Genomic DNA, 24695 nt, shown 5'->3' on the forward strand with positions numbered 1-24695 from the left:
ATGGCTGTTGGCTGCTCCTGTGCACCCAGGGGCCTGGTTGGCAGCTGCCCACCCAGGGGTGCAGCCGTGGTGGCAGTCGTGGGCAGAGCTTTGCGGCCCCCCTCTCCAGTGGGCCACCCGGAAGGACGCCTGGGCCGGCCACAGGGGGCCCCAGCGCCCACCCCTTGCCCTGAGACCACACACAGGTTGAGGGCTTTGTTTTATTAAACATGAGGCTGGTTTGAGAGGTGTGGCAGTGTGCCCGGTCTGTCACCCCATGAGGACCACAGACACCATGCTTTGCGCTGTGCTGTGCACAGCCAGGCCACCAGATGCTTCTTTGGCCCCTCCCTTGGCCTTAGCCCCTCACCCCCAGCGCCCTGAGCTGCTCCCCAGCGGGCCTGTCCGGTCCCGAGTCGGGGAGCGCTCCTGAGCCCCCCCGAGTCCCCCACGCTGGGCCAGCTGCAGCCGCTGTTCTCTTCTGGCTGCGGCCACCCACTCGCCGATGAGCCTGGCCTCGAGCCTGCGAGCCTCCCGGACGGACGTGGGGTCTTGTGGGTGAGACGCTCTAAGGAGAAGGCGCGGGGGCCTCAGCCGGGCAGCAGGCCCGAGCCTCGCCTCACCCCACCTCGGCCCACACCCGGCCACGGCCTGGGGCCCCACGTCGCTCCCCTGCCGGGGCGGGACTGCACCTGAGGTCTAGGTGGTGGGCTCCCCCCCGGATGGTGACAGCGAGGACGGAGGTGCTGAGGTTTCTCTGTATCTGTGTCGGTCGAAGGACATTCCGTCGGCTACTCGCCGTGCTCTGGGCCACGGCCGACCCCACCTTCGCCCGCCCGGTGCCACCTGCTCCAGGGCCTCGTGTCCCAGCCCGTGGGGCACAGCCGAGGCCATGACTTAAAGACACTACGTGGCCTTGACGGCCTCATTGAAAGGGAGAGACGGAGATGAACGAGCCAGATGTCAGTTCACGTAAAGAAGTCAGGGAAAAAAGCAAAGGAGAGGAGGGGATAAAGCGGGAACAAGAGCAAAGGCGGCACAGAACCCACAGAACCACGTGTGCAGCCTGGCGAGGGCAGAGCCGGTTCTTGAGCGGAGTCTGGCGAACCCAGGGAGACTCACCCCGCCCCCTGCCCAGGGGTCCAGGTCACCGTTGGAGAAGATGATGTTGCTGGCAGCTTTGAGGTCTGAAAGCACAGATGTGGGGGGTGGAGAGCGGGCCCAGCCCCCCAGCTCTGAGCCACGGAGATCGGGGGGGGGGGGGGGGGAGTCAGCTCAGCACAGAGGGAAGGAGGCCACCATCTCGAGCCTCACCTCCCGCCCCGAAGCTGATCCGCAGCCAGTCCCTCCGGGGCCACACGCCCCACGTGTCCAGGCAGTACTGCTGGCGGAGGCCCTCCGTGAACGGCAGGTCGGGGAAGAGGTCGGTCACGTTGTTGCTGGAAAAGGTCAGGTTGATCTCGGTGCAGGCCTGTGGGACGCCACACACCGAGGTCAGCCCGGCGGGGCGGGCGACCTCACCCCGCACCCCCGCGCGGCACCCCCGGACCTGGTAATCCCAGGCCTTGGCGTCAGGGCCCGAGCCGCAGCCTGTGGGGTCCGCGCAGGCCTGGTACTGTCGGTAGATGTCATAGCAGGGCTCCGTGCCCGAGGAGTTGTACACCAGCCCTGGTGAGAGGGGCGCTGGGGCCGGGGGCCTGCACGGCCACCCTGCCCCCTCGGTGGGGGACACGTGCCCGTGAGGCGCGGGGCTCCTGGGGGCGGGGCTCTCAGCTGCCGCTCCGGCTGCTGAGGGTGGCCAGGCGGTGGCCGGGCTGGAACTCGTCGGAGACCCCGTGGAGCAGAGCCTCCCCCACCGACCCCCGCCGGGCTAGGGACTGCACGGGGGCAGCTGTGCTCCTGGCCTCCACGTGACCCTTGCCCCCAAGCCACACCCACCCCCCCACGCTCAGCACCAGGCCCAGGGCCGAGGGGCAGACGCACCAGCCAGCGCTCGGAGCCCCTTGATCCTCCGGGTCTCGCTCAGGAGCCGGTCGCAGCCAACCTAGGGGTGCCAACCAAAGACCCACGCTCGGCCTGCAGCCCTCTCCCCAGCTCACCCTTCGCTGGTCCCAGGCCCCAGAGTGGCTTCAAGGCGCTCGGGCTGGCCACCGCTGGCCACCCCGGGGCGGCCGGGCCCCTCTCCGTCCACAGATCCCAGCCGGAGTCTCCTTGCCTTGACCGGGTTGGCAGGAAGGTGCCCTATGAAGTCAGTGGGATACGGGTAGTCCATCATGGCCAGCACCGTGAAGGCGTTGCGGGCAAACCCGAAGAGCTGGGTCAGGTCCTTCTGGCCGGAGAGGGGCTGGCAGGTGCCGAACTCCTGGCTGACCGTGTCATAAGCTGCCAGAAGAAGGCGGGACGATGGCCTTCGGAGGCTGCTGTTGGGCGAGGATTGGGGGGAAGGAAGGAGGCGAGGGGGCGGTCAGTGGGTTGTGGGGGGGACTGCTCACCTCCCCGTATGAACAAGTCCTTGATCTGCCGGAATGCGTCCCGCACGCCCTGGGCACACTTGGGACTCTGGCCTTCAAAGTCCTGGAGAAAGGAGGATCGTGGCAGCTGCCACCATAGCCTGGTCCGGCCCGTGGGCCCCAGAACCTTCACTCACCGCCGAGACATCCCGGAAGAACTGGTAGGAGTCACCGAGGCCGGCCACAGCCACAACGGGCGCACTGGCTGCCAGCGCCCCAGCCACGAGGTGCGGGTACTTGATCCTCATGTAGGCGCTGAGCATCCCCCCGTAGCTGGGCGGGGACACAGAGCGCCTGGGGCCAGAGCCTCCCCAACGCCCCTCTCCGCTCTCCCTTGTTGGAGCCCACGGTGCCCCCAGGAGGACCCGAGACTTCCGCGTCTCCCAGAAATTCTGGCCCTGGGGCCGGCCACGTGTCTGTGCCTCAGGGAGAAATGAGACGGGCGAGAACCCACCTGCCACCGAACACGATGGCGGGGGTGTCCTGGGCCCCAAGGTCCCGCCGCAGCGCGCTGAGCAGCCTCGCGAAGTCGGCCAGGGCCTGTTCCACGGTCAGCAACTCCGTGTGCCCGCGCTGTGTGGACCGCTCTCCGAAAGGGAGCGACTTCCCGTAGTACCGCTGCAGGTGGCCGACCAGACGCTGAGCCCGGGCCCCGCCCGCCCTCGCCCGCCCTCCCCTGCCACGAGTGCGTGTACCCACGTGCTCCGCGAAGACGACCAGGGCCCCCTGCTGTGCCGCCAGCTCCAGGATGAACCCCGAGTTGTTGGCGAAGGACCACACGTTGCCCTCATTGCCCGTGTAGAAGAATATGGGCCCCTCGCCCTTTTTCCAGAACTTCTCTGTCGGGCGGAGGCGGGAGGGGGCGGGTGAGGCACAGGGCGGGACCTCAGGGCCCCGGGACCCCCAGGGCCACCTCACCTGACACCAGGAACCGCTGGAGGAAGGTCTTGTTGCCGAACCTCTCGAAGTTGAAGTGGTCCAGAAGCTGCTCAAAGTAGCCCTCCTGGAAGTCACACTGGGGGACTCTGTGGGCTGGAGGGGCGTGGTGCTCAGCGCATGGGGACACTGGGCACGGCGGCGGGGGGCGCCCACGGGCCCGCACTCACCCCCAGCCTCCGGGCTGCACAGCCCCAGCGCCAGCAGCAGGGTCAGGGCCCGGGGGAGGGCCGGCTGGAGCTGGGTCCCCATCTCCGCTCTGCCGCGGGCTGCGGTCACATGACCGGCGTGCCACCCTCACGTGACAGCCCGGGCGGGGCTGGACTCTGGGCCCGACCTCCCCCGCCCCGCCGGGCTCCTGATGCCTTTTCTCCGGGTCCTCCAGGTTCCTGCCACCCACCGTGTCGCTACGGAGACGGTCACCTTGGAGACACAGGAAGCGGGAGAGGGCTCCAGGGCTTGGTGTCGGGGCAGGGGACGTGCACCCAGCCACCTGTCCTCTAGGGGCCACTGCTGAGTCATGGGGAGGTGGGAGAGACCTGCCAGTGTCCCAGCTGCACCCCCCCTCCCCCACCCAGCCGGGACACACCCAGGCCTCTCCCAGCCTCTGGGCCGCTGGGTGATGCCCTGGGCCACGTTGCGCCCCTAGTGACGGCCCGCAAGGGAGGGCGGGCTCTTGAGGGCAGGGCTGCGAAGGCCACGTGGGCTGACCCCCCGAGGAGAAGTGGGGGAGCCTCGGGAAGATGGGGTGGCGGCAGCAAGGAGGGGGCTCACGCAGAAGGCCAGCAGCTCTGAGGAAGGGGCTTGTCCAAGCGAGAGTGTGAGGCCTTGTGGCAGCAGCAGGGGCCTCGGAGCCCAGGCGGGGGCTCGGACGGTGCAGACACGCAGCTGCCGAGAGCCCAGGTCGGGAGGCGGCTGCCCCAGGCCCCTGCTGGGAGTTGGGACCCTGACCCCAGCCCCTCAGGCTATTCCCTCCACTGGCCCCTCAGTGCCAGGGGCTGCGGCAGGTACCCAGTGCCCAGACACCAGGGGGGCCACCTCTCCCTTGGCATCCGGTCCTGGGCACGCGTGAGGGGCCAGATCAGCAGAGCCACCCCCTGCCCAAGGCCACAAAGGGAAGGTGAGTCACCTGTCCCCGTGCCAAGACTGTCCCTGGCCAGCACGACCCCAGTCTCTGCCCAGGTCTGGCCTGTCTAGCGCTGGGACAGGCCAAGGCTGGGGTCCTGCGCTCTGGCTGCAGCCTGAGAACCCGGGGCCCCAAGCCAGGCTGATTGGGGAGCAGCCGGTTAGCTGCCCCACACACTGTCCCAGGACTGTCACTGTGGCAACCAGCATGGTGACAATGACTGTTGATCATGTCATACCACCCCAGGGGTGTGGTCACCCCATGGTCACCGAATGCCACACCACAATCATTGCACAGTCCCTGTCCCCATCCCCACATCCCTGTGTCCCTGTCCCTGTGCCCCCATCCCCATGTCCTGTCCTTGTCCCGTGCCCCGCTCCTTGTGGTCCTGCGTTCCCACATCCCCGTGTCCCTCTGTCCCTATACCCCTGTGTCCCCATCCCTGTGTCTCTGTCCCTCTTTCCCTGTGTCCCTCATGTCCCCGTGTCCCTAGCCCTATTTGCCCACCATTGTTTCCCTGTCCCCGTCCCTGTGGCCCCATCCCCTGTCCCCGCCCCTGGGTCCCTGGGACCCCATGTCCCCGTCCCTGTGTCCCCACGTCCCCGTGTCGTGTCCCTACTTGCCCATCATTGTGCCCCTGTCCCCGTCCCTGTGTCCCTATCCCATGTCCCAGTCCCTGTGTCCCTGTGCCATGTCCCTCTCCCTGTGTCCCTGTGCCATGTCCCTCTCCCTGTGTCCCCCTGTCCCCATCCTGTGTCTATGCCCCCAAGCTCCCATGTCCCCGTCTCCCCGTGTCCCTGTTCCTGTGTCCCGGGACCCGCACCCAGGGCTGCCTGTCCTGCGTTGAGTAGAGAGCTGCCCTCGCAGGGTCTCCATGGCCTCTGCAGGGTAGAAGCCAGGACAGGACAGAAGGGCTCACAGCTCCTTCCCCTGGATGGCAGCCTCGCCCCAGGCAGGCCCTCCTCTCATCCTCTCCTCTCAGCTCGGCTGCCTGACCCTCATACCCCAGCTGCAGACCCAGCATATCCTTCCCTCCAAACCCTCCCGGCAGCACTGGGAAGGCCCAGAAGGTGATTCCGATTCTCTCTGACTGTCCTGCCACACCTGGTGGCCCTGAGCTTGCGGGTACGTCTGGGGGTCCAGAAGCCCTTCTTCCAACTCCCTGGGGAGGGGGGACAGTGACTTTGGGGCCAAAGCTGGGTCTTGATTCCCCCCTCCACAGCCCATAGATCTGGGGAGACAGGCCCTGTCTCCCCCCACCAGCTCTGCCCTTTCGGCCCTCAAAGCTGCAAGCAACAGAGTAGCGGGTGTGGACGACAGGAAACCCCACACGGGTCCCCATAATCTGGGCTCTGATCAAGCTGCACGTGAGGTCGGGGCCACATTTGTGTGCATGCTCAGTTATACACGCTACGTGCTGAGCCCCCTTTCATGTCATGAAAGGTGCTTTTATCTGTTGTTGAGCATTACTTTTTTATTGTTATGGACATTTAAAAAAACATATTCTAGATATAAATTCCTTATCAGATATGTTGTTTGCAAAGACTTTCTCCCATTCTGTGGGCTTTGGTTCTGTGCACTCCGCATCCTTCGATGCACAGGTTTCGACGAAGTCCTACTTGCCTGGTGCTTGTGCTTCTGGATTGTGGCGTGAGAAGCCCTGTGAGGCCCGCTGGGTGCAGACCTGTCTCCGTATTGCTGTTGCTGCTGTTTCTAGGCGCCGGATGGTTTCGCTCTTTGGGTTGCTGATCGATTTTTAGTTGATGTTTTGTATGTGGCGGGAAGTAAGGTCCAGCTCCATTCTTTGCATGTGGAAATCCAGTTTTCCCATCACCATTTGTTGAGGACAAGGTTCTTTTCCCCACTGAGTAAACCTACATACCCTTGCAGAACATCAGTCGGCCATCCACGTATGTGTTCATTTCTGGGCTCTCCCTTCAGTTACAACCACGTGTCTGTCACTACACCAGCACCACACTGCTCGGAGTACCATGCCTTCGTCGTAAGTTTTTAAATCGGGCAGTCCGTGTCGTCCAACTTTGTTCTTTTTCAAGAATATCTTGCTATTTGCGGCTCCTTGCAATTCCACATTAATTTGAGAATTCATTTTCCATTTTGGCAAAAAAGGCTGTTGGAATTCTAAGACGGATGGTACTGAACCTGTAGATCATTTTTGTCTAGCATTGACGTCTTAAAATTAAGTATTCCTGGGGCGCCTGGGGGGCTCAGTTGGTTAAGTGTCCGACTTCGGCTTAGGTCATGATCTCACGGTTTGTGAGTTCGAGCCCCGCGTTGGGCTGTGCTGACAGCTCAGGGCCCAGAGCCTGCTTCGGATTCTGTGTCTCCCTCTCTCTATGCCCCTCCCCCGCTCATGCTCTGTCTCTCTCTAAAATAAACATTGAAAAAATAAAAAATAAATAAAGTATTCCTATGCATGAACAAAGGATGTTTCCACTTATGTAGATCTTTATTTTAGCAATGTTTTATACTTTTTGGTGTACATTACATCCTTAAATTTATCCCTATTTATTCTTTTAGATGGTGTTTTTATTTTAAAGCTCTGTGCCCAACGTGGGGCTGGAACTCACAACCCCAAGATCAAGAGCCAAATGCTCCACAGACTGAGGCAGCCAAGCGTCCCAGCCCTAATGTTATTTTCAATGGAAGTGCTTTCTTAATTTCCTTTTCAGATTGTTCACTGCAGGTGCACAGGAACATAACGTTTTGATTGCTGATCTAGTGCCTTGCAACTTTCCTGAATTTATTAGCTCTAGTCATGTTCTTGTGAATTCTTTGGGATTTTCTATACACAGGATCATATCATGTGCAAATAGAGTTTTACTTCTTCAATTCCAGTCCGAATGCCTTTTATTTCTAGTGGCGGTGGAAGCAGGTAGTCCTGTCTTATATCCGGTCTTAGAGGAAAAGCTTCGTCTTTCACTGTTGAGTGTGATGTTGGCTGTGCGAGTGTGATGTTGGCTGTGCGTTTTTCCATGATTACCCTTTATTGTGTTGAAGAAGTTCCCTCCTACATACGGTTTCATGAGTGTTTCTACCATGAAAGAGTGTTGGCTTTTGTCACGTGCTCTATGTCAATTGCAGTTATCGTGTATTTTCTCCACTGTGCTCTATGAATGGAGTGTATTATTGTTTCTTTTTCCTCCTGGCGTGTGCCTTCTTTCATTCAGCACAATGTCCTTGAGGTCCATGCAAGTTGTTGCTTGTATCCACAGCTCATTCCTGTGTATTGTGTTGTGTGGATGACTGATCTCCTTATATTGAAACACCTTGATCATGGTGTAGAATCTTTAAACATACTGCCAGATTTGTCAGTATCTTGCTAAGGATTTTTGCATTAATATTCACAAGGAATATTGGCCTGTAGTCTTTTACTGAAATGTCTGTATCTGGTTTTGATATCAAGGTAATTTTGGGTTTACAGAGTGATTTAGGAAGTTTTCCCTCCTCTCAATTTTCTGAGACTTTGAGAAGGACTGGGGTTAACTCTTAAAATGTGTGTGTGTGTGTTTTAAGATTTAAGTCATCTCTACACTCAATGTGGGGCTCGAACTCAACCCCAAGATCAAGAGTTGCACGCTCCACAGACTGAGCCAGCAAAGTGCCCCAACTTTGAAAATGTTTGGCTGAATTCCCCAGAAGCCACATGACCCCAGGCTTCTCTTTGTTGGGAGGGTTTTGTTGTTGTTGTCTCTTTGTTTACCATTGGATCCATCTATTTGTTCTAGGTCTGTCGAAAATTTATAGATCATCTTGAGTTTAGATCATTCTTGCATGTCTGGGAACTTGCCATCTTAAAAAGACCGTCAGATTTGATGGTGTGAAATTTTTCTGTAAGACCACTGGTGACGCCCCCACTTCTGTTTCTGGTTCTAGCTATTGGACATTCACCTTGTTAGTGTAGCTTGGAGATTCAGTTTTGTTGATGCTTTCGAAGAACCAACTTTTGGTTTTGTGGACCGTCTCTGGTGTTTTTCTATTCTCTATTTTACTTATCTCCATTCTACACATTTCCTTCACACTGCAAGCTTTGGGTTTAGTCTGCTCTTCCTTTCCTAGTTCTTCAAGGTGCATAGTTAGCTACTAACTGGAGATCTTTCTTCCTTTTATATTATTTTTATTTTTAAAAAATTTTTAATGTTTATTTTTTGAGAGAGAGAAACAGAGTGTGAGCGGGGAAGGGGCAGGGAGAGGAGACACAGAATCTGAAGCAGGCTCCAGGCTCTGAGCTGTCACTACAGAGCCCGACGCGGGGCTTGAACCCACAAACCGCAAGACCATGACCTGAGCCGAAATCAGGTGCCCAACCGACTGAGCCCCCCAGGCGCCTCTATATTATTATTTTTAAAGTAGGCTCTACACCCAACATAGGGCTCGAACTCACGGCCCTGATAAGGAGCTGTGTGTTCTACCGACTAAGCCAGCCGGGCGCCTCGTACATTTTTAATTTTTTTTAATGTAGGCATTCAAAGCTATGGATTTTGATCTGAGCACAGCCTTCCGTGCATCCCATAAATTGTGTACTTTGTGCTTTCAATTTCATAGGTCTCAAAAGTGTTTAACTTCCTTTCTGACTTCTCCACTGACCCATTGATTGTGTTTATTTATATTTGGGAGACAGAGCATGAGCAGGGGAGGGGCGGAGAGAGAGGGAGACACAGAGTCGGAAGCAGGCTCCAGGCTCTGAGCTGTCAGCACAGAGCCCGATGAGGGGATCGAACCCATGAGCAGTGAGATCTTGACCTGAGCTGAAGTCAGACGCTCAACCAACTGAGCCAGCCAGCCCCGCCCCTCTTTCAATCATTTAAAATACACTGGGGTGCCCGACTCAGTTGATGGAATGTGCAAGTCTGGATCCTGGGGTTGTGGGTTCGAGCCCCATGTGGGGTATAAAGTTTACATAAAAGTAAAATCTTTAGGGGCACCTGGGGGGCTCAGTCAGTTGAGTGTCTATTTGAGCTCAGGACATGATCTCACGGTTGTGGGATTGAGCCCAGTGTCAGGCTCTACACTGTGCATGCACCCTGCTGAAGATTCTTTCCTTCTTCTGCCCCTCTCCCCAGCTTGTGCTTGCTCTCAAAAAAACAAAAAACAAAAAACAAATAAAATGCATTAATGCTTGTTTTGTGGCCTAATGCAGACAATGGAGAATGCTCCATGTGCCCTTGAGGAGCAGGGACACTCTGTTGTTGGGGGCGCTCTCGTCTGTTGGGTCTGCCACCTTTGTAGCCCTGTTCGTGTCCTCGGTTTCCTCGCTGGTCTTCCCCTAGCGGGTCTGTGCATCTTGAAGGCGGCTAACGAAGTCTCCACCTGCCACTGGAGACCGGCTGTTTCATTTGACTCTGCTGTTCGATGCATTTGTACCTGTTCTACCTCCTTTGTAACCCTGTCTTTTCTTCCCCATGGAAAAATCCTGTTTTGACCGAATACAAAGTAAGCTGCATCCACGTTGACCTCTTAAAAGTTTTTTAATTTTTATTTGAAAGACACCGTGTGCAAGCAACGGAGAGGGCAGAGAGGTAGAAAGAGAATCCCAGCAGGCACTATGCTCGGCGTGGGGCCCGATGCAGGACTCCACCCCACGACCCTGGGATCGTGACCTGAGACGAAATCAAGAGTTGGGTGCTCGACCCACTGAGCCACCCAGGCACCCCCCGTGTTTGAATTAAAGCCTATTTCGTCTGGCGTTCGCAAAGCCACCCCAGCTCTCTTTGGGTCACTGTTTCCATGGGGTGTCTCCCCCCATGCTTTTGCCTTCAATCTATTTGTATCTTTGAAAGCATGGTCTCTGCTAGACAGTATGTACTTGGGTCACTGTGTTTTAGTCCATTCTGCCAAGCTCTGGTTTTGATCGAAGAGTTTCATCCATTTTATTTTACGTAATTACCAATAAGACTTCTTTCTACCAGTTTGCGCGTGTTTTCTATACGTTAATCCTTTTTCGTCCCTCATTTCTTCTGAGGACTTTTTTTTTTAAAAACTTTAGTGAACCATTCTCACTCTCTTCTCCTTTCCACCCACGTGTAGCTTTTTGATGATTTCATCGTGGCCATCATGGGTGACATCCCGAATTTCTAACAATCTGGTCCACACATACAGCAACTCTGTTCACTAACATACACGACCTATCTCTGAGGCGGCTCAGACCAGTCTGCTTCTGTAGCTACTCTCAAAACTCACGCTGCACACCGTGGGCCCCAAAACATAAACTTGTAATTATCTCCCACGAACAGCTTTTAAATCCTGGAGAATAAAAACAGGAGTGGCAGCCAAACACGTAACTGATTTGACGCATCCCAGCCGCGTCTTAACAGAGCCCCGGGTTCCCATCCGGCAGGAGTTCGGCCCAGAGTCCTTGGAGCATTTCACGCACGTCAGGCCACCTGGCGACAAGCCATCCGGCTTTCCCCTGGAAATACCTAGAATCCTCCATTTCTGAGTCAGTTTTGCCGTACATGGAACTCCGGGGTGACAACTTCTCTCATCAAAGCGTCATTCCGTTCCCATCTTCTGGCCTTTTTGCTCCCTCACTGGGCGGCTGGCCTTGCCATGGGTCTGCACATCACAGGTCACCGCTCACGGCGGTCAAGACTCTCCCACCACTTATCCCAGGTCGTCTTGTGCTGATTCTACTAGGAAGTGTCTCACCTTCTTGAACTTGTAATTTACATCTTAGAACATCACATTTGGAAAGCGTTCAGCACTGTTTCAAATCCCCTTTTGCCCGAGACCCCAACTCTAACAGACTTGTGGGGCCTGCGGAGGGTGGGACCTGTCCCTCGGGCTCTGTCCACGGCTCCGTTCTGTGGTCTCCTCGCTGCTGTGGCTACTGAACTCTGCTGATGAATCTCTCAATCGCTGCACATTTCAATGGAAGATGATTTTTAGTAATTATTCCTTCTGGTAATTTCTCTGGTCGTCTCAGTGTGCTCGTAGTATTTCCCCAATGTCCCCTACTTCCATGTGTGTGTTCAAGTTGAGAACGTTTAGTTTTATCAGTCCTTTTCTAATAATTCTCAAGGCTGGACTGTCTCTAGCGACACTTTTTAGCAACTAATTTTGTTCCTTTCATGGAGACACACTTCCTTTTTTCCTCATGGTTCATTGGCTGTTGTCAAAACGGACCGCGACGGTTCTACTGCTGTTTTGTTTCTGGGGAGAACGGGAGGTGGATGTTGCCGCTCTGCCTCGCTACGGAAATCTTTTCTGTACGCTGACCTTACCAAGGTATCCGATTTTGCATTTTGTGAACTTCTGTCTTTCACGAAATGCACAGAAGCTGATGAAATAACTTGGGTGTGGCGCTCGCTGGCTCTGTTTGCTGTGGGTCTGTGTTCGGGACAGGCCGCGAAGCGCACCTTCCGCTCCCACCCCGTGGTGCGTTATCTCGTCCAACGACAGGTAAGGTGCGCATGTGCTAACTTATGTATGGAGGACGGCATGATTATCGGGCTGGAAACCGGACACCCCTGTGCACTGCAGTCAGAAGCGCCCCAAACCGACGATGGCTTTCTCTCAAACTACGCAAAGACATTTCACAGTAAAGGACCCACAGTAAAGGAAACAATCCACGTTTATGCTGCCTGGAAAGTCCGTTCTGTCGGGTGGTCCAGGAGCAGGATGAACTCGTCCACCCGCCCCTCCCCGCCCCTGCAGGGCCGGGGGAGGATCCCTGAGTCCAACATGTAAACACCACAGCCGGCCAGGTGCCCGGATTCGCAGGAGGTCACAAGTGCCCCGCCCAGGACTCCCGGGTCAGGGCACATTCACAGACTCGGAGAGCCCGGGCTGAACCGCATGTCGGGCTGTCCCTTCAGCTCATCTCAGAACATGTGTGGGTCCAGGAGACCCAGAGCGGCCCCAGGGGACAAGCAGAGACACTGGGGCCACACAGAAGACGTTTGGGGATCAGGAATGTAAGTCATGATTCAAGCAGGAAGGTCCCCAGCAGGTGGGGCCTCGGGGATTCACAGCGCTGACCTCACGACACCATCCGACGTCATGAGAACCACAAGCCAGAAGTGCAAAGCCAGCGGCAAAGCACCGGGCGCCCAGCTGCCCTGACCACCTCTGAGGCCCTGAGATGTCAGGCTCGGTAACCCCCCGGGGAATGTCATCAGCCTGACCCTGGAGCACGGACAGTCGGCCGAAGGGACACGCCGCGGCCAAGGTCAGGAGAGCGAACCTACCCAAGGCCAGGGTTCCGAGGACAGGTACCCACAAACGCAAGACGTGTGAGGCCCCCGGGCAGTGCCCACAGGGGGGTCACCCCACCCTAGGCGGGGCCCAGATGGGCAAGGGGTGAGCCTCAGTGTTGAACACGTAGGCGTCCAGGCTGAGCAGGGCCGGGTCGTCGGAGAAGAGCAGGTACAGGTACTTGAGCGTCTCCCCCAGAAAGAAGCTCTCCATCTTGTCCCGGGGCTGGGGATTGAGGGGATCCTGGACGTTGCTGATGGAAGAATAGCCACCCGAGGGGACCTGCCCGAGAGCGGAGACCGCGGCGTCACCACGGCCGCAGGCCCAGCCAGCTCCCCACGCCGGGCTCAGCCCTCGGGGGCGCCGGCGGCCGCAAGGCCCCCGGCCGGGGCCTCTGCGCCTCACCGCGGCACCCGTGGCCGAGGGCAGGGTCTGAGGCAGACGACCCCAAGGTCCACCAGGGGGACCGGCCCCCCGGAGCTCAGCCGCAGCTCCTCCAGACGGCCCCTCAGAGACGCCAGCCGCCCTCACGTGACCCGACGTGCAGCCCGTGCTCCGGAACCCGGAGGAGGCCTACGCGGGTCGGGTTTTGGCGCTCTCTCTCTGCCGGGGTGGGTGGCAGGCCCCGGACACGGCGTGACCTCCGAGCCACGGCCCAGACCGCGAGACGGGTGTCGGGGCCACGGTCACGGTGCCGTCTGGGGTGGGAAAGGGCCGCCCGGGGCCACACGGAGGATCCAGGAGGAGAGTCGCCCTGTGCACACCGGGCCACAGAGCCTGGTCCCCGAGACCCTGGGGCACATGGCGCCGAACTCCCGAGGGCGGTGAGCCTGCACCGGCCGCGCCCCCCTCTGGCTGCCCAGGGGAGCCCTGCCCTAGGGGAGCAGGGACTAACTAGGGGGGGAGCAGGGACTAGGGGCGGGGCGGGGCGGGGCGGGGCGGGGCGGGCGCTCACCCGCGTGTACTTGTTGAAGCTCTGCAGGATCTCCCAGCCCCAGTCCTGGTACTTGCGCTCTCCCGTGAGGCGGTGCAGGTAGAACAGACTCTCCACCGTCTCGGGCCGCAGCAAGTTGTGCCTGTCGGCCGGCTGGGCGGGGGAGGGGGGAGGGAGGGATGGGGGACACAACACGGGCTGAGCTCGGCCGGCTGGGGTGGGGGGTGGGGGGTGGGGGGACCCGGGAGCAGCTAGGCCGGAGCTAGGCCGAGCCCGCAGGGCGCCCCCACGCCCAGACCCCGGCCCGGCTCACCTTGACCTGCACGTCCTTGCGGTCGCTCTGGGGGTACAGGTTGAAGTGCACGATTTCGGGGCTCAGCCCCGTCTCCATCTGGCGGTTCATCTGGTAGCAGGTGTCCATGAGCGCCCGGGCCAGCTCCATGTGGTCGGCGGGCAGGCCGTGGTGGGCGCCCAGAGCCAGCGTCCCTGGCAGGAAGCACACCAGGTGGTCCTGAAACCAGAGCGGTTTCCTCACCACTGTGAGTCGGTGGCCACGTGGGGCAGGGGCGGGGGCCACACCGGGTGCAGGGTCCAGCGCTACCTCAGGCCCCCCGCATCCCCAGGGGTCGACGGGCCTGAGCAGGGACTCCTCAGGGCCCACAAGGGCAGGAACGTGGAAAGCGACGCCACTACGGGCCCGGCCCCTGGAGCTCCACACGGGCAGGGGGGAGGGTGGCGGACGGACACCCGCCTGCCAGGGGAGCGGATGCTGACCCGGGTCTGGCCCTGACCCCACAAACACTGATGGAGTACCAGGGGCAGGGGACAAGTAACTAGACCCAGGGCAGAGGGCAGGGGGCAGGGGGCAGGGGGCAGGGAGGAGAGAGGGGAGGGGAGAGGGGAGGGGGGAGGGGAGAGGGGAGGGGGGAGGGGAGGGAGGAGGGAGTGGAGTCTTGGGCATGGGGGGGGGGGTCTTGGGGGACGGGAGCGGCACCCCGGGGGAGGGGCCGGGGACCCATCACAGACCCCAGCCCCCCTTGCCGCACACCGCCGCGCAGTCCATCATCGACCTGTGAGGGCTCACGCCCCACGACCAGAATCTGAGCCATCTCTCCAACGTCCAGACTCGCGGAGCCACCGGGGGCCCCGGTGGGTGGGTGCGGCCCCCTACGCCCCCCTACGCCCCCCCTGCATCACGACCGTGCTCACCATCTTGGCGCTGAAGCGGCCGTGGGCCAGCTCCCCCACAAAGGTGAGCTTCCTGGGCTCAGACCTGCGCAGCAGGTGCCTTTTGATTCCCTCGACGGCTTCGAGGTAGTCTTCTAGTAACCTGTGAACCGGCAGGCCCCGTGGGCTCAGGCCAGGTGGGTGCGCGGCCCGACCCCCCGCCCGGTTACCCAGGAACGGGCACGTGGCCACGAGCTGCCATCCCCACGCCAGCGGCCAAGAGGCCTGGCCCTGTCTGGGGTGGCACCACGCCGGCCTGGAGATGCAGGCTCGTGGCAGTCAGCGGCCCGGGGCACACACGGGGCTGTGCCCGCCGCTCCCCCGAACAGGGTCGTTCCCCTCAGCCGGCCCCCGTGGACCACCCGGGACCCCACGTGCCCACCAGGGTTCTCTCAACGTCCCCACGTTCAGGCGTGGGGGACTCCGGCTCCCCAGGCGGGATGCCCTGATCTCTGCCCGTAGGGGTCGGCCTGGAGCTGCCCCCCCCCCCCCCCACCCCCCCAGCGGTCCTAGGTCGTGGTCACCCTCTGGCGTGAGACTTCAAGGATTTCCAGTTCCTTCACTAGAGTGACCTGTGTTTTCCCGACCGCACGACGAGGCTCCCCGAGGCACTGCTGTCTGGGAAAGCGCACGTCTGAAGCGTCAACCAGGCAGCGTGGGGAGGCCCAGGGGCCCCTGGCCACCTTCTGCTGGGGAGCGGACAAGCAGAGCCGCCTCCACAACCCCGAGGACGAGAGCTCGGCCGGTGAGCCGGGGGCCCCTCGGCCGGGCCCAGACCCCAGGCCCCGCCTGGCGCAGAGGGGCCGGGGACCTCCGTGACCAGCCAGGCGTCCTCTCTGGCACGAAGGCCGTGCCGGGAAGAGACACGTCCCCCGCGGAGGGGCCGAGTCCGGGTCCGGCACGGCCGCTGCCTCCTGACCGAGAACTCGGGACAAGGGGAGCCTCGGGGACCCCGTCCCCGAGGCAGCAGAAACAGGCCTCACTGCGTCTCCTTCTTTCCGCCCTGGATCCACTGCTTCAACAGGTACTCGTAGTAGCTGTCGGCCCTGGCGCCCAGAGTGAACACTCCCATGTGAGTGAAGAGGCCGCTGTGCGTGTTGATGAACATGGGCACCAGCCCGTCCTTCTTCCCCGACAGGGAGTGCACACGCCTCGTCACCTCCTCCGCGGCCTCCTGGGACACACACACACAAAGGGAGAGCGCGGGTGAGCCAGGGGGACGGGGCTGCTGGACCTCGGGCCAGCCGAGGAAGGCGGGCCTCGTCGGCTCACCCCTCCTCCGTGACAGGCGGGCCCGTTCCCAGCGGAGGACGGAAGAGGACGGAAGAGGCCGGAAGAGGCCGGCGTCCCGGCCCGCGGCGCTCCCCTGCCCGGCCGCACCGGGCAAGGGCTTCTGAGGGTGGCCCCAGCCACACGGCAACCAGGTCCCCACCCTCACACGCGGCTGCCTCGATGAGCGGGCGGATGCCGAGGGCCCCGAACACGGGGCTGAGCTCCTCCTCCCGGCAGGGGACCGTGTCTGAAGGCCACAGCCGCGGTCCCCGGGACCTCCTGCCCAGGCGTGGCCGTCTGCTCCCGCTCGCTGGAGGGAAGGCAGGCGCGTCTGCTTCCGAGCCCGCGGTCGCGGCACACCCGCCCGCTGATCCTGCTCATCCTTCGAGACCCAACCAACCTCAGCTCCTCCCAGGCAGCGCCACGCATCTGTGCTCCATGGCCCTGTGCGCGTTTGCTCACGGTGCTCGGGACCCCGCCTCGGGAGTGACTTCCTGGCCTCCACCCGCCACGTACGCCCGCCCCCTTTTACAAAGTGCTCTGAGGCAGGGGCGGCTTCAATTTCCCTTGGGTCTCCAGCAGCTACAGAGATCCGGCATCGCGATGGCGCCCGGCCGACGTCTCAGAGCACACAGAGAGACGCTGAGCTTCCGGAGTACGAGCCAACGACAGGAAAGCCGCTAATCCGCCGACAAGCAGACAGGCACCCGGACGCCCACCTCCACCCGGGAGATGAACACGGGGCCCGTGGGCGTTTGGAAAACGCCACACGTCATCAGGACAAAATCCACAGCCCAGAGGAGGCACCCTCATGTGCCCACCGCGAAGGCTCCCGAGAAAGACCGGAGGACAAGCGCGGGCTGCCGCGGAAAAGCCAGAGCCCTGTGTGCGCCTGGAACCTTCTCCCGGGAGCGCCGCTCTTACCACCCCCGCGTGGGAAACAACCCAGCTGCTCCTCAACGCACGAGAGCCCGGACAGCACGTGGTCCGACCGCACGATGGCAGACCACCGGGCCACGAAAAGGGATGCTTCGGACACGTGCTACGACACGGGTGCGCCTCTCCCGGACGCTTCCAGCGCGGACGAAGACGTCACGCGTGGCGACAGAACCGGCCACGGACGGCCCACGCCGTACGTAGGACCTCGCTCACGCCGAGCATTCCACACAGGAGAAAGCCACGCACGACGAGTGGATTTGCGGCCACCGAGGCAGGGGGCCCCGGGTGGGAGCGCTAGGGTGCGCTGGCCTACTTCCTGAGGTGAGGACCTGGTTCTGGAATCAGACGGTGGCAGCCGCTGCCCACGTGGGACTGCGGCGCGACGTTCAAGCCAAGAGGCAAAACTTCCTGACGTTCAAATCGCAGCTCAGGTTTTTAAGGCAGAGGAAGAGTGACAAGGCAGAGCGCCAAGTCCAGAGGGTCCGCCGCGTGCTGGAGACTCACCCACGAGGAGAGGGACCACGGCCAATGGGGTCGGGGCGAGGGCCAGGAGCGAGGTCCATAAGGACCGTCAGCGACGGGCTAGCAAGGCCGAGACCCACGACTGTGGGCCCCTGCCTCGCTCCCGGCACGGACCACCCCCGGGGGCCACCACAGCACGAGGCAGGGGGCAGTTGGGACCCCAAGGACACGGGCCCGCGCTCGGACTCAGCCCCCAGTCGACGCCCTTCCCGCCCGTGCAGCTGAGGAAAGGTGAGGGACGAGGGACGGGAAAGCACAAAGGACGGTGGTCCTGCGGCCCGGGTCAAGTCCACGCACGCCTCCGCTTGGTGTGACGCCTCCGGCCGGCAGGCCGGCCCCCCCGTACCTGAAACTTCTTACTCCCCGTGAGGCGGGAGAGCTCTCGGAACTCCAGCTGAATGCTCGTGACCTCGGCCACCGTGCTGTCCGAGGTCCAGCGGGGCGGGTGGGCGGCTCCGGTGCCGATGTTCACGTCCGAGTATGGGATCCTGGAGGGCGTCTGGAACGCAGGCAGCAGCCGATTCCCAAAGTCTTCCTGATGACGCGACACGACGAGGACCGAGGTTTCCCGTCACACGGCAGCCTCGGCTCCGTTCCACGACGCCCACCCTCCCGCCCCACCTCCGCCACCCCCGCCACCCCGCCACCCGTGCTCACCCCCGTGAGTGGACACGGGACCTCACTGGCTTCACGTGGCCTCGGCGCTCAACTGCGGCGAGACCGAGGAGCCCCGAGAGCACTTCCCCACGGGTCGCGACGGTGACAGGGACCTTCCCACGCACGTGCGCGGGAGCGAGACCCGGAACAGACCCCCGCCCCCACCCCCGGGGGCCCCTCGAGCCGCGGAACCTCCACCGGCGCCCGGACACTCACGGCCTTCCTCAGGAAGAGGTCGTCCCCGGACAGGTGGTAGGCGCTCAGAAGGCCGCCCAGGATCCGGATCGTGCTCTCGAACAGGTTGACGTCCACGTCTTTCTGAAACCGGAGCTTCTTAGACACCCACTTGCGGGCTTCTTCAAACTCTGCGACAGGAGACGGGGTGGGAGCGGGAATAGGTTACAGGTCCCGGCGCCCCCGTGACCGCTCGCTGGCTCTGGGGGCCACGTGCGTCCTCGTGTCTCTCTCTCCCGAGCTCGCTCTCTCTCACTTCCCACAGCAAGGGGACACACCGCGGAGCCCCCTGCACCCGGAGGACGGGGAGCCAGCGTGCCGTCGTGAGCACCAACGCTGACGGGTAAAGGCCACGGCCCAAAGGGCCACGTGAGTAACTCAGGGGGAGCCTCTGGCCTCTACAGAACACCGGAAACGGACTCCGAGAGACCGATTCGGAAGTACCCAAAGACCCGTAGCCTCAACCACACCCCGTCCACGTGGCCTGAGAAGGGTGTGACGGAGAGACCCCGGGACGCCGATGGCCTTATCAGATCACGTGCCGCCTCCCACCAGGGAGCCCCTTTCCGGCTAGCACAGGAGCACGGGCTGGAACTGCCCCTGGGCGCCAGCCCAGGCCTTCGGCCGGGAGCCGAGGGGGCGACTGCCCTGAGCGTCCCCGGGACGCCTGACATCAAGGGACAAAGCCACTGCCTGCCACCCAGGGGAAGGGAGAGCTCCTCAGACGGAAACAGTGGCGTCTACACCCTCCAGGGCACGGCTCGCTCACTCGCGCGCCCAAGCGTTCCACCAGGGGAACTTGGCCGCGTGCTCGGGGACGAGCAGGTACCTTTTTTCAGACCCAAAATCCACATGGTGTCCAGGGCGTCAATCAGCGTAAGTCCCAGGCCAAACCACTCGCTGAAGGACCTGGACACGGGTTTCAGCTCGTCGTGGCCCCAGGCGAACTTGCGGTAGCCGGTCCACGCGTGGCGGAAGGCGTCTATCACGGCCCTCTGACGCTCGTTCGGGGAGGCTGGGAGGAAGACGGCGGGTCGTGGGGACTGGAACCGCCCAGGGTTCAGACACCGCCCCTCTGCAGCCCCAAGCTGCGGGGCGCTCGGTGGGGTGGGGGTGGGGTGGGGTGGGGGGGGACACCGTCCGGGGCCGCAGGTCAGCAGCGGACGACCCCGAAGGTCGGGGCGCGGCGCCGCCGGGCTTGGAGCCGCACGGCTGGACGCGGCTGCCAAGGTGGCGAGGCCTCCAGGGCCCACACGCGACGGCTCGGCCTCTCATCCGCCTGGCCTGCGCCCGTCCGCCTCCACCAGACGCCCGGCGGGCACGACCCTCTGGAGCTGCGGGGAACACGCGGTGGGCGGAGGTGTTTGAGGCAGCAGACCGGTGCCTGCCGCTCCGCCACGGCAGCCGCGCTGTGCAATCCGGCCGGGGGAGCGTCAGACGTGGCGGGCGGGCCCCGGTGACCTCCACGAGAGCGCCTCATCTCACAGGTGCCCACGTCGTGCCTCAGCAGCTCTGGGTGTTTTCGGGGAGGGAACAGCGTGTGGCGGACACACCCAAGGCCGCCCTGGGGCCCTTCCAGGGTGGCCTCGACACCGACCGACCGAGAAGGTTTCTCCCCTCCACACGTCGGAGGACCAGGCACAAGTTACAGGGCCACCAGGCGGACAAAAACGTGAGCGTCGACGGCTTCGCGACACGTGTCCTCTCGGTGTGGCCCGAGGCCCAGTCGTGTTGGTATCTGCGGCTTTGACATCGGTCCTCAGAGCCCCGCGACCGCTCTGCCTCCCCCCACACGCCCGGGCCGCCCGTCCCGGCTCTGGGCTCCTTCTTCCTCCTCCCCTCAGTGGCAACAGCGACAGGACTGGAGGGTCACAGCCTGGGCCCCAGGCTCAGCTGACCTGGCGCGAGCCCCCGCTCCGGGAGGCAAGTGGCCGTGGCCGCTGCCGGCCTAACCTCAGGTCTCCCGTCCGTGGAACGGGCCTACGACAGACCGATGACCTCAAAGGCCGCCACGAGAACCAAAGCAGACAGGCCGCACGGAGTGTACAAAGCGCCAGTGCCCCGAGGGCCCTCAACTACAGGTGCCAGAACGCAGGACCCCAGGACCCCACCGAGCCGGGGCCGTGTCTCCACTCTCCCCAGGCCCCGCGCTGGCACGGACGCGGGCAGTTCCCGCACAGGCAGCCTGTGGCTGCCGCGATGGGCCTGGGACCGCGGGCCGCCGTGGAGCCCCGTGTCCTCTCCAAGGCTCTACAGAGAGCTGGGGCCCGCCCGGGTGCCCAGCTGGGTGTCCACGCGCCCTCTCCGTCACCATGTCCGGGTGAGGCCCGACGGGGCGCAGGCGGGGCCTTACCTGGTTGGTTCTGAATCCCGGGGGCCTGTGAGGAAGGCTTGGTGGGGGGGCCCTCTGCCTTTCTCGAAGGGGGCTCGGTGCCCTGCTCCGGCTCGATCACTGCACCCCTCCAGCTTCAGGGAGAGGAGGAAGAGAAGTCAGCCGGCTCGAGGGCAGAGATGCAAACGCCCGCGGTCACAGCCTGGCTGGGCTCGCGGCGGCCCTCCGCTCCATGCGGCACGACGCGGAGAAGGCAGGGCCCCGCCCCCACCGGGGTCCCGCTCTCTCCCCTGTCTGCTCTGAGAGGAGAAGCCGCTTCAGACAGCGCGCCGATCCTATCCCTTTGTTTTTCAGGAAACGTCAAGCGGACCGGCCCCTGCGTATCTAGCGACCCGTGCTGCCTCGTCTCGGACGCTCCCTGTACCTGACCACCGTTCTCTGGGTGCTCTCTTCCTGACGAGCGTCGCCCACCACCTCGTCCCTCCGCCTCGTGTCATCCTGCCTCCGGTCCTTGGAGTCTTTGTCGGGGGCTCTAATCTGCAGGTTGGGCGGTCCCCGTCGGAGATGCCTCTGAGGCTTCTAGATCAAAACAAGAGCCACTCGTGAAAACAGTTCAACGGCCCAGGAGCTGCCACTCCGTTTCCACCTGGGATGCTCTCCCTATCAGACCCAACCCCACGGACCGCGTGGAACGGCTGGTGGCGCACGGCCCCCGGAGCAGATGCCTTCCCGCTCCCACGGCAACATGCAGATTTGGCCAGAAGATCCTTTCTCACGATCTCCGGGCCCTGACCAACCGGGACGGAGACTGTGCCAGCGGGCTGGCGCAGCCCCGGACAGTGGGTTAGAATCCTGGCCCGGGAGGGTTCCAGGCCGTCACAGACCCTAAAGATAGCAATAAAGGGTCAGAGCCACGTCCCCGTGGACGGAGGCGCAAAGAACACTGTCCCGGGCCTGTGCCCCAGGACTCCCACCCTTTGTCCTCAGAACCGGGTGGCCGGGGCACCGGGTCCAGGGACGGAGCGCAGGGGCCCAGGCGTAGCCCGTCGTCAGCAGAGGGCAGGAGGAGGCCCCTCCTCCGCAGGACACAGCAAGGAGGCCGACTCAGGGATCGAAAACATCTCTGCCGCTCGGTACCCACAGGACCCGTGAAGAGGTCCTCGTCGTAAAGACACAAGTGCCACGGAGCCGGGACGCCCGTGGCCAAGAGAACGGGATCTGGCCGCACACAAAGCACCGGGGCTGACCCAGGCCTGGGGCACAAGTGCCGGAGTCTGAGCAGCAGAAAAGGTCCCAGCGGCCCCGCCACAAGGGGCCCCGCCCCGCGCCCCAAGGCCCGGACCCGGGGAGCCGTGCACACCGACCCCGGCCGCCACCACAGACGGGAGCGCGGGCCTCCCGAGCAACGGAAACGTGTCTTTCGGCGGGCGGCCGTGCAGGCGGGCTCTGCTCCCATCGCCGTCACGAGAGCCCAGGTGCACGAGAGCGGCCAAGAGGAGCGAGAGACGTGCGTGTCGGCTCCACGAGGGAGGACGTGAGCTGTTTGACACACAGCCTCCGAGTAAGACGGGTTGCAGAGAGGCCTCCTGGCCGCTCCCCGTGGGGCCCGACCCCGGCCCCCTTCCCCGCCCACGCCCTCTGAAACTGCAGCTCCCCGAACAAGCCCAGCTCCCCCTGCCTCGGGCAACGTCACTGGACTCAAGCCCTGCTCTCCCGACTCCACCCAGGACCGGCGGCTCCCCAGTCTCACACCGCAGTTCAGCGTCCCGTCCCCAGCCTCATCCCTGGAGGCGACTGCTATTTTCCTCCCGGGATGGACACCACGGGCCACCGGCCTGCAGCTCCTCCAGACAAGGGGCGGGTCTGTTTCGCTCACCAGCAGGTGTCCAAGGGGAAGGAAGGAAGGAGAGAATATTCCTCCTCCTTGCCCCAGGCGTCATCCTACTGGCTCAGGATAAGGGGCGCAGGGCGCGAACATCAGACGAACAACAAGGGAAAGAACTGCTCCCCCGTCCGTGTGGAACATCACGCGCGGTTCTGAAACGCCCGTGGGACCGACCCCGGTCGCAACCCCACGTGTAGTTCACTGAACGTACCTGGGGTAAAAGCCCCGGCGAGTTTTCTGGATTAGCATCCGCCTTCCGAGGAGCCGGCAAGACGGGCGGATCTGCCGGTCTCACCTTCCGCTCTTCCGCTGACCTGCCATCCACGGCTAAACGAGAGAACAGATTTTATCCCAAACGTGCCGCACAGCCCCAAGGAGAGCCCGAGCGAGCGCGTGGAGGAGCACGTCTAGGCGGGCACTCCTCACCACGAGAGGACACCGTGAGACCTGGGGAAGGTCCTTTAAAGCAACTCAAGAACGGCCAAGGGTAACCAACCCTTCCTCACAGCACTTGGCAGCTTCCGTCCTGCAGCCCAGCCCACACGGACCTCCCCTCAGCGGCTTCCCTTCCAGGAAGCGCGGAAGCTGGCCTAGGTGCAGCTGTCTCCAGCCACCTGCAGCAGCTCCTGAGCCTTCCTCCCCCACAGGGGTTCCCTACGCCCTCACCCAGACTGCCCGGGCCGCTCGGAACACACGGTGACACGTGTGAGGGAGTTCAGGGAGCGTGTCTGGACGGGGCACGCGACCTCAGGACCCCAACGTCTCCCCCGTGAGGCACAGAGAACGGAGAGGCCGGCCCTCACACCGGACACCCAGGAAGCAGCCGGGCAACATCACACGAACTCGAGCCACGTTCTAGCACGGTGGCTAAAGACACTCTCCGCTCCTTTTCATCTGCGCTTCTCGCCAGCTCGCACACGCTCCAGGCGCTTAAGGCGCACGGCCAGACCGCTTCTGCCCGGCCACCCGCAGTCAGTGACGCACACGCACGGGGTCGAGGCACGCGCGCAGCCGGTACCTCTCCACTGGTCAGCCACGCTGATGTAGGACAGGAGCCCGCAGAGCACGAGAAACGTGAGGAAGAAAAGGATCACGTTGCGCTGTAATCTCGACAGCTGCTTCCATTTCTACGGGACGGGACGGAAAACGACACAGCTGGGACCCGTGCAACCGTTGCAAATTCAGGGAGCACAGTGGGTAACTCCCAAGGTCCGGTTTCTGAACCGGGGGAAGCGCCCCGGCGGCAGAGACTGACGAGCCGCGGGGATATTCCAGACGGTATAGGGGAACGGAAATAAACAACAGACGCAGAAGCCATACGTGTCCTATCGCAGGGGCAGTGAGGAAAGGCTCGCGCCACGCGCGTGTTCCGTCTCAGGCAGCCGGCGGGACCCCGCATCTGCCCAGATGTGGGGGTGCCGATGCCCTGCAGCCCGAGACCGCGGGGCTCCTGACCCACCGCACCGAGGGGCAGCCTACAGCTTTCCTCCTCCCCGACCCCGCCCCGCCGAGCGCGGGCTGTAAAGACGGCCTGCGGCCGGCGACCACCGCTCCCCGGGCCCGGACGAGCGCCTGAGCTCCAGGCAGGGGGCGGCGGGCGGGCCGCGGGACCCCGGCCCGGCGCCGACCCTCACCCTCCAGCACGAGCGCCGCCGCCAGCTTTTGCTGCCGTCGTAGCTCTGGCCAAGGCTCAGCGTCACCGAGATGAAGTCCCGATGTGGCGCCGGCGGCGGCGGCGGATACATGACAGCGGTGGCGGCGGCCCGGGCGACCCCGCCCACTGGCGGCGTCAGGAGGCCGGGCTCTGAGAGGCGCCGGGGGCTTCGCTGGTCCGACACCCGCGGGCAGCCATCGCAGCGCCGTCCACACCCCGCCCATCGCGCGCGCGGCCAATGCGCCTGCGCCGCGCCCTCCTATTCCCCACCGCG

The 24695-nt window shown here is 62.6% G+C and overlaps 2 protein-coding genes and 1 long non-coding RNA gene across 4 annotated transcripts; 1 reads left to right on the forward strand and 2 right to left on the reverse strand.

Annotated features, from left to right (window-relative positions):
- Window positions 1–174: 174 nt before the first annotated feature.
- Window positions 175–3794, reverse strand: DPP7 (dipeptidyl peptidase 7). 2 transcript variants are annotated; one of them, XM_042965273.1, is made up of 13 exons: window positions 3596–3794; window positions 3408–3521; window positions 3189–3328; window positions 2944–3107; window positions 2627–2762; window positions 2472–2553; window positions 2195–2361; window positions 1963–2023; window positions 1529–1647; window positions 1294–1450; window positions 1102–1166; window positions 672–742; window positions 175–547 (listed from the first exon to the last, which is right to left on the reverse strand). In XM_042965273.1, the coding sequence occupies exons 1-13, from the start codon at window positions 3675–3677 to the stop codon at window positions 346–348; spliced, it is 1560 nt and encodes a 519-aa protein (XP_042821207.1). In that variant the 5' UTR covers window positions 3678–3794; the 3' UTR covers window positions 175–345. The 2 variants fall into 2 exon arrangements, 1 of the variants encoding a protein (XP_042821207.1); XR_006210832.1 differs by having other exon boundaries at window positions 521–547; window positions 672–903.
- A 935-nt stretch (window positions 3795–4729) lies between these two features.
- Window positions 4730–24080, forward strand: LOC122233285. The gene is made up of 2 exons (XR_006210833.1): window positions 4730–5676; window positions 21237–24080. It is a non-coding gene; the product is annotated as an uncharacterized LOC122233285 (long non-coding RNA).
- LOC122233284 (endoplasmic reticulum mannosyl-oligosaccharide 1,2-alpha-mannosidase-like) lies at window positions 11560–24641 on the reverse strand. Its single transcript, XM_042965274.1, has 13 exons — window positions 24402–24641; window positions 23786–23894; window positions 22979–23094; window positions 21307–21461; window positions 20904–21016; window positions 19380–19565; window positions 18533–18681; window positions 18006–18194; window positions 15910–16100; window positions 14909–15029; window positions 14013–14210; window positions 13721–13852; window positions 11560–13047 (listed from the first exon to the last, which is right to left on the reverse strand). Exons 1-13 carry the CDS (start codon window positions 24510–24512, stop codon window positions 12835–12837), a joined length of 1983 nt encoding a protein of 660 aa, XP_042821208.1. The 5' UTR covers window positions 24513–24641; the 3' UTR covers window positions 11560–12834.
- Window positions 24642–24695: the final 54 nt, after the last annotated feature.

The sequence above is a fragment of the Panthera tigris genome, chromosome D4 (assembly GCF_018350195.1).
Source record: "Panthera tigris isolate Pti1 chromosome D4, P.tigris_Pti1_mat1.1, whole genome shotgun sequence".
NCBI lineage: Eukaryota > Metazoa > Chordata > Mammalia > Carnivora > Felidae > Panthera > Panthera tigris.